Here is a 17,221-nt window from a genome sequence, read left to right on the forward strand (position 1 = left end):
ATAAATAGTTATGTAAACCGATCGTAAGGATTAAGAGTGAAATACAAGAATATTCTAAATTTTCCCAAAATTCTTCAGAAACTTTTGTGGTTTTCAAGAAATTTAAGGCATATGTTGAGAAGTAAAGTGGACAAAGTGTAAAAACACTTCGAACTGATAGAGGAGAAGAGTTTATGTTCCATGAATTTAATCAATTTTGTGAAGATGAAGGCATCCACAGAGAATTAACAGCTCCATACACGCCAGAGCAAAATGAAGTGGTTGAGAGAAAGAATTGTACGGTGGTGGAAATGGCAAGAAGTTTATTAAAGGCCAAGGGATTACCATATGATTTTTGGGCAGAAAGTGTTGCAACTGTCGTTTACTTGCTGAATTTATCACCAACAAAGACTATTTTGAACAAAACGCCACTTGAAGCTTGGAGTGGTAGAAGACCTCGGTGAGCCATTTGAAAATTTTTAGTTGTATTGTCTATGCTTTGATTGATTCTTATAATCGCAGCAAACTTGATGATAAATCAATAAAATGTATTTTTATTGGTTATTGTATTCAATCTAAAGCATACAGGCTGTATAATCCTATTAGTGGCAAAGTAATTGTGAGCAGGAATGTTGTCTTTGACGAAGAGGCAAGTTGGCCTTGGCAAGAAAATCCAGACAGCATTTCTCCACCCTTTCAGATACAGCAAGCTACTTTTACAGTATAGCAAGCTACTTCTCCAATTTCAGCAAGCCCATCTTCATCTAAAGATGAAACTCCTCCAAGAAGATTCAAATTATTGGCTAAAATTTTTAAGACTTCACAAGTATTGTTTGTAACTGATCCAACAACTTTTGAAGAAGCAGCGGAGAAAGAAGAGTGGTACAATGCTATGAAAGATGAAATTGCAGCAATTCAAATGAATGAAACTTGGGAATCAATGGATCTTTCTAAAGACAAAAAAGCCATTGGTGTCAAATGGGTCTTTAGAATAAAGTTTCAAGCAGATGACAACATTCAAAAACGAAAGCATGACTTGTAGTAAAAGGCTATTCACAGCAACAAGATGTGGATTACCATGACACCTTCTTTTCCGTTGCATGGTTTGAAATGGTGAGAACTCTTTTAGCCTTAACTGCTCAATTAAAATGGCCAATCTACCAATGTGATGTTAAATCTACATTCCTAAATGGAGAACTGAAAGAGAAAGTGGACGTGTCTCAACCTCAAGGTTTTGTTATTTGTGGGAAAAAAGAACAAGTGTACAAGCTTAGAAAGACATTGTATGGACTTAAACAAGCACTCCGGGTATGGTACAGCAAAATGGATAGCTATTTTCTGCAGAATGGTTTTGAATGAAGTAAGAATAAACCCACTCTCTACTTAAAGAGGCAAGGTACAAATGATTTCTTATTGTTTACCTTTATGTTCATGATATGATATATACAAGTTCTTCTTCTCTAATTAATGGGTTCAAGCTGTGCATGGAGAAAGTTTAAAATGTCATATTTAGAGATATTGCATTATTTTCTTGGATTAGACGTCAAGTAAGTTGAAGATGGAATCTTTGTGTCACAAAGGAAATATGCAATTAATTTACTTAAGAAATTTAATATGCTGAATTGTAAGACTGCAGCTACCCTCATGAATTTAAATGAGAAGTTGCAGGTTGATGATAGAACTGAACTAGCTAATGTTGGTTGGTGGCCTAATTTACTTGACCCATACAAGACCTAATATTGCCTTTTCAGTTGGGGTAATTTTCAGGTTCATGCACTATTCTTCTAAGCATTATCTTAGAACTGCAAAAAGAGTCGTGCATTATGTAGTTGGTACTATTAATTTTGAGTTATGGTATACAAAAACTGCAGATTTTTGATTGTTTGGTTTCAGTGGTAGTGATTGGGCTAGATGTTTGGAGGACAGAAGAACCTTATCCTCATTAGAAGCAGAATATATAGCTGTAACTGCATCAACATGTCAAGGAATTTGGCTAAAAGGAATTCCTGCAGATTTATGGCAAGAACAAGATGAAGCAACTGAGATTTATTGTAACAATAAAGTAGTAATTGCAATATTTAAAAATCTAGTTTTTCATGGAAGAACAAAGCATATAGACATTCGAGTTCACTTTATTCATGATCTTGTGGCACAGGGGGTGATTTCATTATTGTAATATAAATGATCAAGTGGCAGATATTCTCACAAAGTCACTTTCTCAAGATAAGCATGTCTATTTCAGAAATCAATTTGGAATGTGCAATTTTGAATCAAGGGGGTGTGTTGAAGATTGATTTAAAATTAGCATATAGTTAACGGTAGTTTGATTCTTTGTTAGTTGTTTTCTATTCAGATTTTTTAGGATTCATTTTTTTGTCCGTTATTGAGTCAAACCACGTTTAATAGTGGCGGTATTTTCTCATTTCTGTTTTATTAGTTTCTTTGTAATGCCTTTTAAATAATTTCTGTTTTATTAGTTTCTTTGTAATGCCTATTTAAAAGGCATTGAGTCATTATTGTAGTGTACTGAAGTGAATAGCAAATCAGACTGTCAGATATATTGCAATCTCTAAATAAAGTCGTCAGTTTCAAAATTCAGTTTGCTAATTTTAGTTAGCTATATTTTTTTAGCTATTTGGTTTGTTATCTAATTTCAGTATCGTCCAAATTTAGATAATTAATTTTATCATCTATTTTCTGCCATCGTCAATCCCCTTTCCCCAACAGAACTTAACCACCATTTCTATTGATAAAACTTTTCACGAAATCAATGGATGTCAGGGATGTGTAAGTTCACTAAGTAAATTGTCTTTGCATACCTCCCATCTTTATTAAGTTCATTACATTCCCCAATGTTATCCTAGGTATGTTCCTCTCCCTCTTTCTCTCTTTAATCTCCTACATCTTCAGCTCAATCTTCTGTTGGTGCATTTGTTGGTCTTGACTTTTTCTCAATGGTCAATACATGTCTCCATCTTACATATGCATTTATATTTAGAGTTCTGTTCTTGTATTTGGGCACATCCATTTTATCATCGTCATTTCTGCCATGCTATTGTTATATGTTTTTTTTTCTTGATTGCCCCGACATTCTTTGCAATACATTGTAGCTGATGGATTTTTGATTTTGTAAGACTTCCCCTTCAACCTGTTTGGTGTTTTGCAATCACATAAAAGTCTTGTTGCATTTTTCCACTTCACTTGTCCTGTTTTAGTCTTATGATTAACATCCTTCTTATTTTCTTGGCATAATGAAGCCTAGCTATTTGAAATGTATGCTTTGTGGGATCTTTATGCCATTTAAGCTAACTCAACTTCGATTACTTCTTTCACTGCTAAAATTGTTGCATATACTTTATTTTAGTTCTACTTAACTTGAAACCCTTAAGACTCTAGGGTTCTCTTCCAATAATCCAACTTCTTGTTAACTACAAGTTGTTTTGTCTTTTACAACTGTCATATGCTAATTGATATCCTCTTGGCTCTGTTTTTCCAGCTTACCACCTTTAATCTTTTATCTCATTGTAATTTTATTAATATTTGGGAAACAATAAATTAAATTCAAGAATAACTTCAGATACTCTGAGCAGATGAAGGCATCACCATTTGTTTCATTGGACATACACACATGACCATATTAGCTATATAAAGATCAAGGAGAGGGGCTTGAAGGATGTGCTAATTAGTAGGCTAATGGCAGAAGCATCCTTGTGATAGCAGTTTGAGTACTCTTTCAACAGTGGAAGTTCAAATGTGAAGCTACTCTGAAAAATGGCATTAAACATTATATGCCAGGATAATTTGTGTGAAATGTGTTGCAGAACTGACATGCGTTATCTCTTTCATATCCAGACCCTTCACGCTGTCTATGTAACCTCATATCCCCAAACCTTCCCATGAGATTGCCATGGGTCAGTTAATCTAATCTGTTTTGAGTAATTGCAGCCCTTAGTTCTAATAACAAGAACTTCTTGATTGATTCTCTTGTGTTTATATTATCTCGTGCCTTTGAGGCTTTTGTGACATAATTGAAGGCCGTAAATTTGTCTTCTTGGATCTGGTTATCAACAAAAGAGACACTATTTTGTTTGTTGTGACCAATCAAACGTTGAGTTTTGTTAACTGTAAACATGCTACAGTTACTTGAATTTGCATAAGTTTCTTAATCACCTTTACCTTTGGTTGTAGTGGAATTGACCTGTCGAGATGGAGAGAACTTATAATGGAGGCTGGTGAAGTGGCTGACATGGAGAAATTCACACAACACGTGCATGGAAATCATTTTATTCCCAATACTGTTTTTGTAGATTGCACAGCAGACTCTAATGTCGCAAGCTGTTACTATGATTGGTTACGAAAAGGAATTCATGTGATTACTCCAAACAAAAAGGCAAATTCAGGACCACTTGATCAGGTAACATGATTGCACCTTGGCAATGTTAATTAGTAAAAGCATGGAACATCAAGAATAAAAAGTGTATTTTTTAGGTTTTAGTTATCCAAAACTAATCAAAATAATGGCATTCAAAAAGAAAGGGGAAGAGAGAGAAAACAATGAAACTATAAAAAAAATGTTATTCCAGTTAGAAGTAAAATATGCTTTGAAGTAGACCTAGTGTTTGGGGACTTAAATGAAGTCGCTGCTTCTTATTTCATAAGAATCTTTGATTGAATTAGACAAAAATTGTGGGTAGAGGCATTTTTCTTCATTATTGACCGTGATATCTAGCGAGTAAACATATCCCCTCAATTATGGAATAATGGAAATGATATTATGAATATTGTAGTTAAATTAATACTGATGAGTGCTGCTTTTCTGCTCCCTCGTGGGCTTGACTGTTCTTCCTTACCATGACTCTTCTTCACAAAGATACTCTTCAATTTTGTAACTCTAACCTCTTCTTTTGTGAATAAACCATAGATTTCGTACGCCTGGACTCCCTGTTGACTTGGTGTACATATTTTATCCTGCCTGTTTTGGTTTATCATCCCTACTACTCATTATTCAGTATTCACTAGTGAAATTCCATTTTACATTCTATGGCTGCTGACATTAACCACACTCATTTTTCATTTACCCCGTAATTTTCCGCCACTGATTTTCTGCTTCTCAAATCTTGCATCTTGCATTTAAATGGAAACAGGGAAACACCATATCAAACGATAGAAGAACATGGTAAACATATTAACAATGTGTTTTAGGATCCTGAGTTTCGATCATTTCTAAAGGTTGAGGATGGATGCAACCTAGCCAATTTAAATAGAGAAGACTAGAAAAAAAGGTAAAAAAAGGATGTAGCTACTGATATAGTTGCACTATGCTGACAAGACTACAACTAGAATGATGAGGAAAACCACTTAGCAACATATGGTAGGCTGTAATGCAATGTATTGCAATCAAACTCTTTATTGAAAATTCAATAGAGAAGTTGACTGCGATTACGTCAGGTTCTTTTTGCAAAAGTAACGGATTTGACTAAAATAGAACCCAAAAAAAGCTACTCTATTGCATCTATGAGATGTGGTTCAGTAACTTTAAAAAATTACAAAAAATTACTAAAGATGAATAGTACCGCATGTCAGATGTGGTAACTCTTACTGCAAGTCCTTAATGTGGTAAGACAACTTTATTTTTAATTTTTTAATTTATCATTAATTAAAACAAATAATGTAATTATTTTAAAATGAAAGTAAATAAAAATTATTAAACTAAATATTTAATAATAATATAATTATTTTAATATTTTACTATTAATTTAATGAATAATAAATATTATTATTAATAATAATAATATAATTATTAATAACAACATAATTTTTTTTAACTAAATTTTCAGTTGTGGCTGATCTAATAAATGTCATGCAAAACCAATGGCTAATCAATGGGCCACCTTTCTTGAAAAAAAAAACTTAAAAAAGTAAATTTTGAATAATACTCATTATAAAATAATGGATGCAGTAGTTGACAAATCACTATTTATAATGCATTTCTATTTCTTTGGCCACAAATATATAATTTTTTTTTCAAAAAATATTAAATGAAAGTAAAAAGCTTTTGAGTGAGAAAGAAGGCACATAGGACCAATGACACTTTACAGCTACAAGCACATGTAAATTATGGAGAGAATATACATTTTAGGGTTTCCTGTTTTGTAAGGGGTAAATTACTTTTTTGTTTCCGAGTTATGTCAAAATTAACACATGTCCTTTTATTTCTAAAGCTAAACAATTTAGCTTATATGCTCAGAAAAAGTGCTATCCATATTTAAAAATAATATACTTTTTAAGTTGATAAAATTCAAATACACGTGCGAAAATATTTATCTTTAAGAAATTGAGAGATGCACATGTTAATTTTTAACCTAATACAATGATGAAAAAGTAATATATCTTTAAGGGTATTTTGTTAATTTATGTGGCAATTGATAGAAAATTGGATATACTGACTTTTTAATTTGATAGAGTAAAAATATAGGACTAAACTATTGAATTTTAAAATAGAGTGTTAATTTTGACACAACTCAAAAATAAAAAAGTAATATTAATTATTTTATAAAAAAATAAAATATTATATTTTTAATAAACTTCTTTTTATTTACTCTCATTTCAAAATAATTATATTATTTAATTTAATTAATAATAAATTAAAAGTTAAAAAAAAAATTGTCTTACCTACATGCTTACCCATCATCTTTGTTAATTTTTTATATATATTTTTTTAATAATTTTTTGAAGTTACCACATATATGAGATGCGATAGCCTTTGCAGTAAAGTGACTTTTCCCTTGGGTTGAGAAATAAAATTTCCTAAACCCAGATTTGGGATTTATTTTTATCAAATCCCTCTATTTTTGAAAAAGCCCCATTACGTCCTGCCAAATGTAAAATTAGTATTGTGTCTACAAGGATTGTGCACTCTTGCTCATTATGGAAGGAAAAGGATAAACAAATAGTACTTTATCCTACCTATAGTGTGGTAATTGGTCAAAGGGGATTAACAATTAACACCATCATATCTTATTTGGTTGGTCTAATTATTTTAAGGGGGTAGCAATTAAGGAGGCTAATGATTGGAATTGGACCGCTTGTAGTGTAATTTTGTTAACTTGCTCCCCACTATATCAAAGGGGAGGAAAGGGTGTTAGAGAAAAAACTATTTATTTAATTGTAGCATTTATTGTAAATTAAAATTAATAACTAATATTGAAGGGTAATTTAGACAGACTGTACACCAAATTAGGAGTTGTAATATGCAAACTTCATTTTATAATATAAAACCATTCAACGTCTAACATAAAATTCCATTTCACCTACAATGACAGATTTCTAAATTAATTTGTTGACTATAGCACTTATTAAATTAATATATATATATATATATATATTCTCTCATCTCTAATATTTAATATTTTTAATTTTTTTAAATCAATCAAATATTTGTTTATTTTTTGTTTAAATGTTACAAAAGTAATTAAATATTAGAGACGAGAGAGAATATATATTTTCTTTTAATTTAATGACTGTCATAATCAGCAAATTAACCTAGAAACCTATTACTGTAAGTGGGTGAAATGAACTTTTATGTTGCTTAAATAGATGTTGAAGAGGTTTTATGTTACAAAATGAAGTATACAACCCCTAAATTGATGAACCGTATGTGTAAATTATACTAATATGTAACTAATAAATAGTAGCAAATCTTTCTTCTTTTTTTTTTTTTCTTTAAATATGGAGTCTTAAAAATTAGCTAATAGTTAATTAAACATAAGTTATATTATCATATTTAAATATAGTTAATTAAAAAATATATATATAACATTTCTCCTTGTTCTTTGTTCAACTTGTGTAAGACACTTAAATGTTACTCTTGTAGCATTTTCTACACTCTCAATTGTTACACTTTTAACCATTGCTCCTATAAGGGTTAATTTAACATGTAGTCTGCAACTTAGGAGGCTTATTTCATTTGTTTCAACTTCAATTTTTGTCAATGATATTGTACAACTTTCATTTTAACAAACTTTATCTAACTTGTGATGGTTTTCAATTAAGAAGGAGAGAAATTACCATTTTGTTCCTCTTACAAAAAGGAAGTTACCATTTACCCATCTCCCTTTTGTTTCTTCCTTTCTTACATTCTTAATTTCTTATGACCAACTTAATTGATAATTTTCTTTTTAGTAAAATTGTTTTACTTATAATAAATTTTTTATTTTATAATTTATTAATAAAAATTCGTTACAAGTTTATAATTTTTCTAATCATTATAAATTTCAGTTTTATTAAACTGTAGTTTATTTAAATAAATTTAAATTGTATGCGAAAATGCTAATTTTCATTGGAAAGTTGACTTCAAAGTTCAAAATAAAATTTTTGCATGTAATTGCAAATCAAATGCTGATATTAAAAATAGTTTTCTAATGGAAATTAACATTTGATCTAATATATAAATTTATTTCTAAATTTTATATAAAAAAGAATACTAAAATTGAAGTTTTATAAAGATTAAACTAATAATAATAAATTAATAACAAATAGAAAAATATAAATAAATAAGTAATTTTAGTAATAAATTTAACCCTAAAAAGTTAGGAATGCAGGAGAAGGAGAAAAAAGAAAGGAAGATGGGCTAGATAGGCAATATTTTTGTAGATGCCCCTCATCAATCCCATCCAGCATCTGTCCCTAGATGTTTTGATATATTTTGTTAGAATAACTGTTGCAATTTTCTTTCTTGTCATTTCATCTCTGTGTAGAGCCTTGTATTGTGGTTTGCAATGTTATTTTTCTGTGTAAATGCAGTATTTAAAGCTGAGAGCTCTTCAACGTCAATCCTATACGCATTATTTTTATGAAGCAACTGTTGGAGCTGGTCTTCCAATAATTAGCACTCTACGGGGTCTCCTTGAAACTGGAGATAAAATATTGCAAATTGAAGGAATTTTCAGGTAAGTCCTGTTTGCTTGTTTGGTGGCCAGAAAACTAGCTTGAGGGCCACTATAAATAACAGGTAGACATTTTTTTCTTAAATTATCATACATTATGCAATTCCTCAGTTTGCAACTTACTAGTGTCTTCCCACATTTTGTTGTTGCAGTGGTACTTTGAGTTACATTTTCAACAATTTCATAGGCGCAGAGTCGTTTAGTGAGGTGGTGGCACAGGCAAAGCAGGCTGGCTATACTGAACCAGATCCAAGAGACGATCTATCTGGAACAGATGTTGCAAGAAAGGTGCTATCTAACTGAAATATTATGGAATTGATTATGTTTTCGTAAGTTCACACCAGCTTGTCACTGATTGCTTACATCTGTTCAAGAGTATTTCAATGTCATTCTTGTTATTTTACTGGGAATTTTTCAGTGTGGACCTTCTCATTGACGGGTGATTGAGCTAGAGTTTAGCTGAGTTTGACTTGTTTGTCAAATGTTATAAAATTGCCAGCACTTGTACATCTTTATTCCCTACCATGCTGATTTTTATTGGATTTGATGGTTAGGAGCTATTTAATGGCTGATTTTACTAGCAACCATAATGTAGTTGATACAAAGGCATACTGTGATAGAATTAGGCAAGATGGTTCTGTACAACCTAATTTCTTCTGTACTGATCTTACTCCATTTTCCTTCGCTGAATGCAATTGCACATACAGGTGATTATTCTTGCCCGAGAATCTGGTTTGAAGTTGGAACTTTCTGATATCCCTGTTCAAAGTCTTGTGCCTGAACCATTGAGAGTAGGATTCTTCTTTCTTTCATCTCAATCATATAATGGACTTGTTATACTAGTTTTCCTTTGACATGAGAGTCTTGATTATTGCTTCAGGCCAGTGCATCTGCTGAAGAATTTATGAAGCAGTTGCCACAATTTGACCAAGACTTGGCAAAGGAAAGAAAAGAAGCTGAGGACGCAGGGGATGTAAGTGCATGCTTCTGCAAGTCTCAAATATTTTTGGAGTATTGGAATTCTGATTGGCAACTTCTATTTAGCAAGTTTATTTTGAATTAGTTTAAATATTCTAAATCCGTTTTCACCCATGTGGTCTAAAGGTCTTGAGATATGTCGGGGTGGTAGATGTGGTAAAGCAAGAAGGGCGTGTTGAGTTGCGAAGGTATAAGAAAGATCATCCATTTTCACAGCTCTCAGGTTCTGATAACATCATAGCTTTCACTACTACAAGGTACAAGGAGCAGCCATTAATAGTTCGCGGACCTGGTGCTGGGGCTCAGGTGACAGCTGGGGGAATATTCAGTGACATATTACGGCTGGCTTCATATCTGGGCGCCCCATCATAAGAACCTTAGTTTTGTATCTGCGGATCCAACTTGCATATTTTTTTCCTTTGTTTATCTGGGCTTGAGTTTTTGCTATTGTCAGCGCGGTCACGGAATTGTCTGAGCTGTAGTTTTGTATGCTAGTATATGCCTTTTAAATATAATTGTTTCAATTGCTTGAACAGCTTTAGGGGCTAGAGTAATTATATAACCATTTCAGCCTTTTTAAATTTTGGTCGTAGTGTCTAAAACTTTTATAATTAAATTTTGGTCATAGTGTCTTAAGACTTTTATAAGAGACACTTTACTTTAAATCATGTGTGATTCAATATATCTCTTCATGCTTAGAATTAAATTGGAATTAAATTGGAACGTGAAATATCTTATAGGAAGCCAATATCGGTAGGGAAAGTTTGATACTGTGCTAAATTTAGATCAGAGGCTCTTAAAGCACATTACTTCTATCTTATTATAAAAGTTAGCTCAAAGGAGACTCTTAGGGCACATTACCCCTATCTTACCAACCATAAAAGTTAGCTCAATGAGGCTCTTGAAGCACATTATTTCTATTTCAAATCGATATGAAATTTATTAAATCTTCAGTTTCGTTATCTTGTTGAAGGCTTGTAACTCTTAAAATTGTTAGATGTATTGCACTCAAATATACTCCCTCTGAGTTCAATAACAAGCTTTGAATTGCATTCAATATCTGGAGCTCATATTCCCTTTTAACTTCCAAATATGCAATACTTGATTAGCAAGTGTCAACCAAAAATCCTTCTTGCAAATTGCACTACCAATTTGCTGCACATTGCTTGATGTCTTCTCTGACATATCGAGCAGTAGCTTTAATTTATAAAAATAAAAATGTAATTTTCTTTGAGATATACCTGAATTCATAAAATTCACTTAAGTTTCGGTAACAAATTAATTCCTAAATTTTAATTTTAATGAAATAAATAAGTCTTGAATTGGTTGCTAGAGAAATGTCTAATATGCTCTTAAAAAAAAAGGAAAAATTTTATTGTTCTTCTATACATCAATGAAAGAAACCAAATTCTCTTTCAATTTCTCTCTTTTGCATGCAATTTCTCATTAAACAAACAAAATTCCCCTCTTATATTTTTTCTCCATTTTAACAATAGATTTGAGCAACAAGAATTTAGAATCAGTTACTCCTTTAAAGGATCCTCATTGATTTCAATCAAAAGTTCAAGAATATCCAAAATATTTGAGAATTCTTCAACAGTGGAAGTACTATCCATCCAGCAGAGGGGTATCTAAATAATTGAAGCCAAACACTAATGTAAGAAGAATCTGCAAGTGAAGTAAAAGAGGACCCAGCAAAGAAAAGTTGGTTTGACGCCTACACAGGTGGTTTCTAGTTAAGAAGCAAACTCAAAGTAGTTGAGATCCATAATTGGTGATGCCACATTTAGAGTTGATGCAACAAAAGAGTAGAATATTTCTCAAGTAACTTGCTTGTGACCATTCCCTCGCCTATATTTCCTCGGTAGAAAAAATCCCTACTCTTCCATTTCCTATTTTTGCTAATTTAAAGTTTGGGAGAATTGCATAAATATGGATCTTGTTTAGCTTTTTCATCAAAAGGGGACAAAAAAAGAAACAGTGTACCTGAATCTAAGTTAGTGATGCGTCTGGTCATCGGTTAGATGAAGGGGGAGGTTAGGGTAATAAGAGAAGATTCCGCTTTCAAAGGATAATTTTGTCATTAAATTTTATTTTATTTTTTTATCAGATTTAAATACAAATTAGCAGCAAATTGATTTTTTTTTCAACGGAAGGACTAATTTGTTTAACTAGTTATATAACAAATTTAACTAGTTATATTCATATTAACAAATTAATTATAATTAAGTGAGAATTAATATTTTCATATGTAAAATTTTTTATATTTAAAAAAATAAAAGATTACGTGACTATTTTTTATGAACTTTTTTATTTTGATTTTTAAAAATTGATCAAAATTATATTTAAATATTAAATAAATTTATTCAAAATTAAAATACAAAATTAAATAAAAATTGGCTTTTTCATCCAATTAGCCTAATAAATATTGTTGTGGAAACAAAGGCTCCTACAAAGATACTAATAAGATTTTATGTAAATTTTTAATAATGCAAAGCTTTCCGATCAACAAATCCATGAGATGAGAAAAACAAGTCAATGCTATATATAATTATGCAGGTTAATCTAAATGTAACTAAAAATTACTATTTAATATAAATTAATTTTTTAAAATATTTTCTATTTCATAAAATAATACTAAAATTTTATTAACATTAAAATAATTAATAATCTGAATAATTGAGAACTAAGCGATTAGTAATAATTTCATTATTTTAGAAGGAGATTCCTAAACGCTCCTTATTAAATTTAAGAGAAAAATATTTTAAATTACATTATTATATTAATAAAAAATTTTATTTCAGTATCTTTTTCTTTTGTCATTCGTTGCTGAAATCAAGCTATCCACAGTTTAGCTTCAAAAACTCTTACGAACTATAATCAAATTGCCCACAACTTGATTTCAAAGACTATTGCATTTTGTAATTTCTCTTATACTCTCTTAGAACCTTCAATCTATTGATTTTTTTTAAAAAAATCCACTTTTATATAGAGCTATCACTTAGCACATTTTTTTAAAAAGCCTAGCAGACTATCTCTCTTTGCAGGTGTCGTTGAAATTGCTATGAAGTTACTTTTCTTTGGAAGAAAAAATAAACTTATTTAATTTTTTTAAAATAGAGTTGTCATTTTTCCAAGTCTCTTTAATTCATTGGGCAGTCTTAAGCATTGCGCCTATGCGGCACTTAAACAAGTTCCAACGAGATTATAGCCCGTCAAGTTCAGCCTATTGAGGAGTCTTGCCATACTGATTGGTTTCACCCTGTTTTGGACTCATCAAGGGAGCGGCTTTAGGCCCCAATCAGGGTGTGCAGGAATGGTGATCTCACATACAACGGCCCTTCGAGCAACTCTCTATCCAGTCTTCACGGCAACATCTTTCCCAGTATGGTGTTGCACATCACTAAGAATTATGGATATGACATAGGTGTGATGCTGGTAAAACTTTCAGTTTCAAGTGTTATAAAAACTCAATGATTCCTAAAAATTTAGCCATAAGAATAAATACTATCCTTTATTATTTTTACCCATTAAAATTCAATAAAAAAAAAAAGAGTGAGCAGTATTGAGTTCAAATCGAAAAGGTGCAAATCACAATAAAAGTTTAAATATTTTATAACTAAATTCATATCTAAAAATTATTTTTTTTGTTTGAACATCCTAAAAATTATTATTATATTTTTTTTACTAAAGACAAATTAAAATAATACTTTTTATTTAATTCACACATCTCCTAACATGTAATATTTATCATGGAACATCCTTTTTTTCATTTTTTCACAAGTTTTTAGTATAATTCATGATATATATTAATTTCTAAAATTCAAATTTAAATGTTTTGGGTGATATATTATCAATTTTTCAGTTATAAATTTAAATATTACTAGAATTATTTGATTCAAAAAAAAAATATTACTAGAATTATATTGCGCGATGCAAAAAATTTTTTTTCTATATTATTAAACTTTATATTATTTTTCATTTTAAAAATTTTTACATATTTCATGTAGTTAATAAATATATACCTTAAAAATTAAAGTTTGATTTAAAAATAAAATTGTAAACATTACCTTGCATTTGTAATTAAGAATTACACATCTTAAATTACATTTAAACTTTCGTTTATTTCATAAAAAATATTAATAAAAAATATTTTTTAAAAAAAATTAAATTATTTGAAAAAATAATCTTTTTTAAAAGAAAAAGTCATTAAAAAAGTTATTTTCTGTATTTTAAAATATTATTCAGGCTTCTATATATATATTTATATTAATATATTTTATTTTTATATTAAAATAAAAAATAAATTATTTTATTAAAAAATATTTTCCATAGAAATATTCTCTGTGAAATATATTTTCCATATATAAATAATTTTTCAGAAATAAACAGAGTAAAAAATCTTTTAAATATATATTATAAATTAATATATTTAAAAGATAATTACTTAAAAATATGTATTTCTAAATTTATTATACTTATACTATTTTTTTACTAACTAAATTTAACTTTTTAAAATTACTCTAAATGCACCGTAACAGACTTAATGAAATTGATACATCATCGGCTGCCATGTTATCAAATACCTCAGTAATTTTCAGCGTAGAAGTATTAATAATTTAATAATTTAAAATAAAATTATTAATTTTTCTAAAAAAGCAAGATTTAATTAAAAAAATATAGAATATAATCGTAATAAAACTAAAAAAATAATGCTTTTTGACAATTATCTATTATATTAATAAAATTCTAATTTAATCCACATCTTATTAATTCTTTTTTAAAATTCACTCTAATTGTTACATAATTTAGTACAAGTATCTGATTGACATTATACCTGAGAGCTAGAAGAACAGTGAAAAACAAAACACATCCTGAAAAGAGTTTAGAAAAATTGCTTTATTGTTTTGATATTTTTAAAATTAATTTATGCTAAATATTATTTTAAATTAATTTTTTATATTTTATAAATAATATATTTAATAAAATTATTTTCTTAACGATAATTTTAAAAATAATATTTAATGACCGCTGGATTTCTCCACCCCGGTCTGGGGCCAAGCCCATGATATCAGCCTATTACTTAGAGACCCTCAAGTCTCCCCTATGATCCAGATCCAGCCCACCAGCCCGCTCAGCCTTGAGACCAGGCTCTATTCCGACTCCATAATCAGACCGGCCCAGCCTTTATGGCCCGGCGATCAGATCCTCTCTAGGCCCAGCTTTAATCCCATCTTCCGGCCTAGCCCAGAGGAAGAAAGACGATCAGTCCACTCGCCTGGTGGGGCCATCCGCACGCGCATCTGAGAGAATCGGAGGCCGTTACGTATGGAATATGAATTTGATTTCGTTGTACGTCCATATCAGCGTGGCAGGGACAGGTGGCTCAATGATAGACAATTTGTTATACGTCACTAGCAGATAAAAGGAAACAAATAAAAGGGGAAATACTCTCCCCTAAGTCTAAGTTTTTTTCATTGCTTACAGAACCTCTGTAAAACCGTATTTTCTGGATCTCAGATCATCAATGTTAAATGGTAAGGGAATCATATGAATTTTAAAAAATTTGGTTGAGAATAATTTTAGTAAAAAAAAAATTAAGACAAATTATTCTTCTAAAATTTGATAAAAATTTTAGAAAAATGAGTAAAAACATAAAACATAATTTTTAAATACAATTAACAGTGAAAAAGCGTGACTTTGTAATTTTGTTCGTCTTCAACAATACATGTAACAATAGAGTACACTTTGATCAAATATTAAAAAAATAAAATTTAATTAATAAAAAAATTATAAGATATAATTATAATAAAAGTAAAATATAAAATTTTTTAATAATTAATTTTAATTTTTACTGATATAACAAGCTAGCAGTGAATGATATATGGGTGATGTAGCAATTTAATTAATCTCTACCAGCATAAATAATGATAAAAGGCATTTCAATAATTTTAAAATGTTTTTTCTTAAAAAGTAAAACTATTTATTGTATTAAAAAAATTTTATCAAATAAAGAGTGATATTATCTTAAATTGAGAGATAATTATACTTAATAGATTTTTTAGCTAAAATATAAGTAGTTAGAGTAGTATTACGATGAACAAATCTAACAGAAATATCAGTTTTAGAGTCTAATAAAAATTTACAATCATTCAAAATTAAATATCTGTATAAAATAATTTGATAAAAATACTTTTCAAGTGTCTGTCTAAATCCCTATATAAAATAATTTAGCAAAAATGTTCTTTATTCTTTTTCATCTCTCAAGTATAAATCATTAAAATCTCTCGAACAAAACTACGGAAAAGAGTTTTTACAAGATAAAATTCGAATAAAATTTTAAGATTAACGTCGTCATTGCGTAAATCTCAATTGAATATTACCTTCCGAAACAACCGAATCAATAAAATTTAAAGAAAAATCAACCACAGAAACAGACATATAACTCTTTTCCATTAACGAAAACACTCCTCTCGATCCTTATCTATTAATTGAAAAGCAACTATCAAAATATAAAATATTACAAAAAAATTTTATACGAAAACTAAGAATTTTTGTTTTCATCAACAGTAAAATGTGTTGGATTGTATATGAAAAACCTCTCCACCATACAGAAATTATAAGTAACGATCCAAATATTTATGGAACTGTTAATAGGGATAACAATATTTTTTTCTTAATTGATAGTCAATTGACCAGATCGTATTCTATGAAAAGAAAAAAATAATAAATTAGGTTTAAAGAAGAGAAAAAGGTGAAAGTATCGAGTTACAAAAAGATCATAGAGGAAAATTTAAACATAATTTAATAATTAAAGTCTTAAAATGTTAAAATTTAATTGATAAAAAAATAATAGAAAATATAATTATAGAAAATTTTTAACAGTATAAGTTTTGGCGATTGTCTCTGTATTTGATTATGTTCTGTATTCCAAGTAAAAGGATGTTATGGGAAAATTTGTCTCTTTAGAGTAAATGGAATGGGCGCAAAAGGAACTCTTCCAGTACAGTGAGTATGGCCATAATGAATTTAGATTTGGAAAACAATATACGTGGCGGATTCAGATTAAATTCAAATTTTATTTACAGCTATTTATTATCAGAATTATTTATATAAATAATTAATTTAATATGAAATATATTTTTTATAATAATATTTATAAAATTTTTTATATATTTTTATTTAAAAATTAAAAGTTAAATACTTTTAAAAGTATTAAAATTTTTAAATAAAAATTATTATTGAGAACTATTTTTTACATAAATTATTAGTTAACATATATGAGATTAAATAAATTTAAATTTTATTCAGATAATAAT

General features: G+C 29.3%; 1 protein-coding gene across 1 annotated transcript in view; it reads left to right on the forward strand.

The window, feature by feature from the left end:
* The window catches only part of LOC110606744 (bifunctional aspartokinase/homoserine dehydrogenase 1, chloroplastic), a 31,390-nt gene extending 20,910 nt beyond the window's left edge, over positions 1–10,480 (forward strand). Inside the window, exons 13-18 of the mRNA XM_021745717.2 lie at positions 4,168–4,393; positions 8,782–8,927; positions 9,077–9,212; positions 9,632–9,715; positions 9,805–9,897; positions 10,029–10,480. Of these exons, the coding sequence (XP_021601409.1) occupies positions 4,168–4,393; positions 8,782–8,927; positions 9,077–9,212; positions 9,632–9,715; positions 9,805–9,897; positions 10,029–10,274 (931 nt within the window). The 3' untranslated portion in view covers positions 10,275–10,480. The remainder of the gene's footprint in view (positions 1–4,167; positions 4,394–8,781; positions 8,928–9,076; positions 9,213–9,631; positions 9,716–9,804; positions 9,898–10,028) is intronic.
* Positions 10,481–17,221: the final 6,741 nt, after the last annotated feature.

This window comes from Manihot esculenta, chromosome 18 (assembly GCF_001659605.2).
Source record: "Manihot esculenta cultivar AM560-2 chromosome 18, M.esculenta_v8, whole genome shotgun sequence".
Lineage (NCBI taxonomy): Eukaryota > Viridiplantae > Streptophyta > Magnoliopsida > Malpighiales > Euphorbiaceae > Manihot > Manihot esculenta.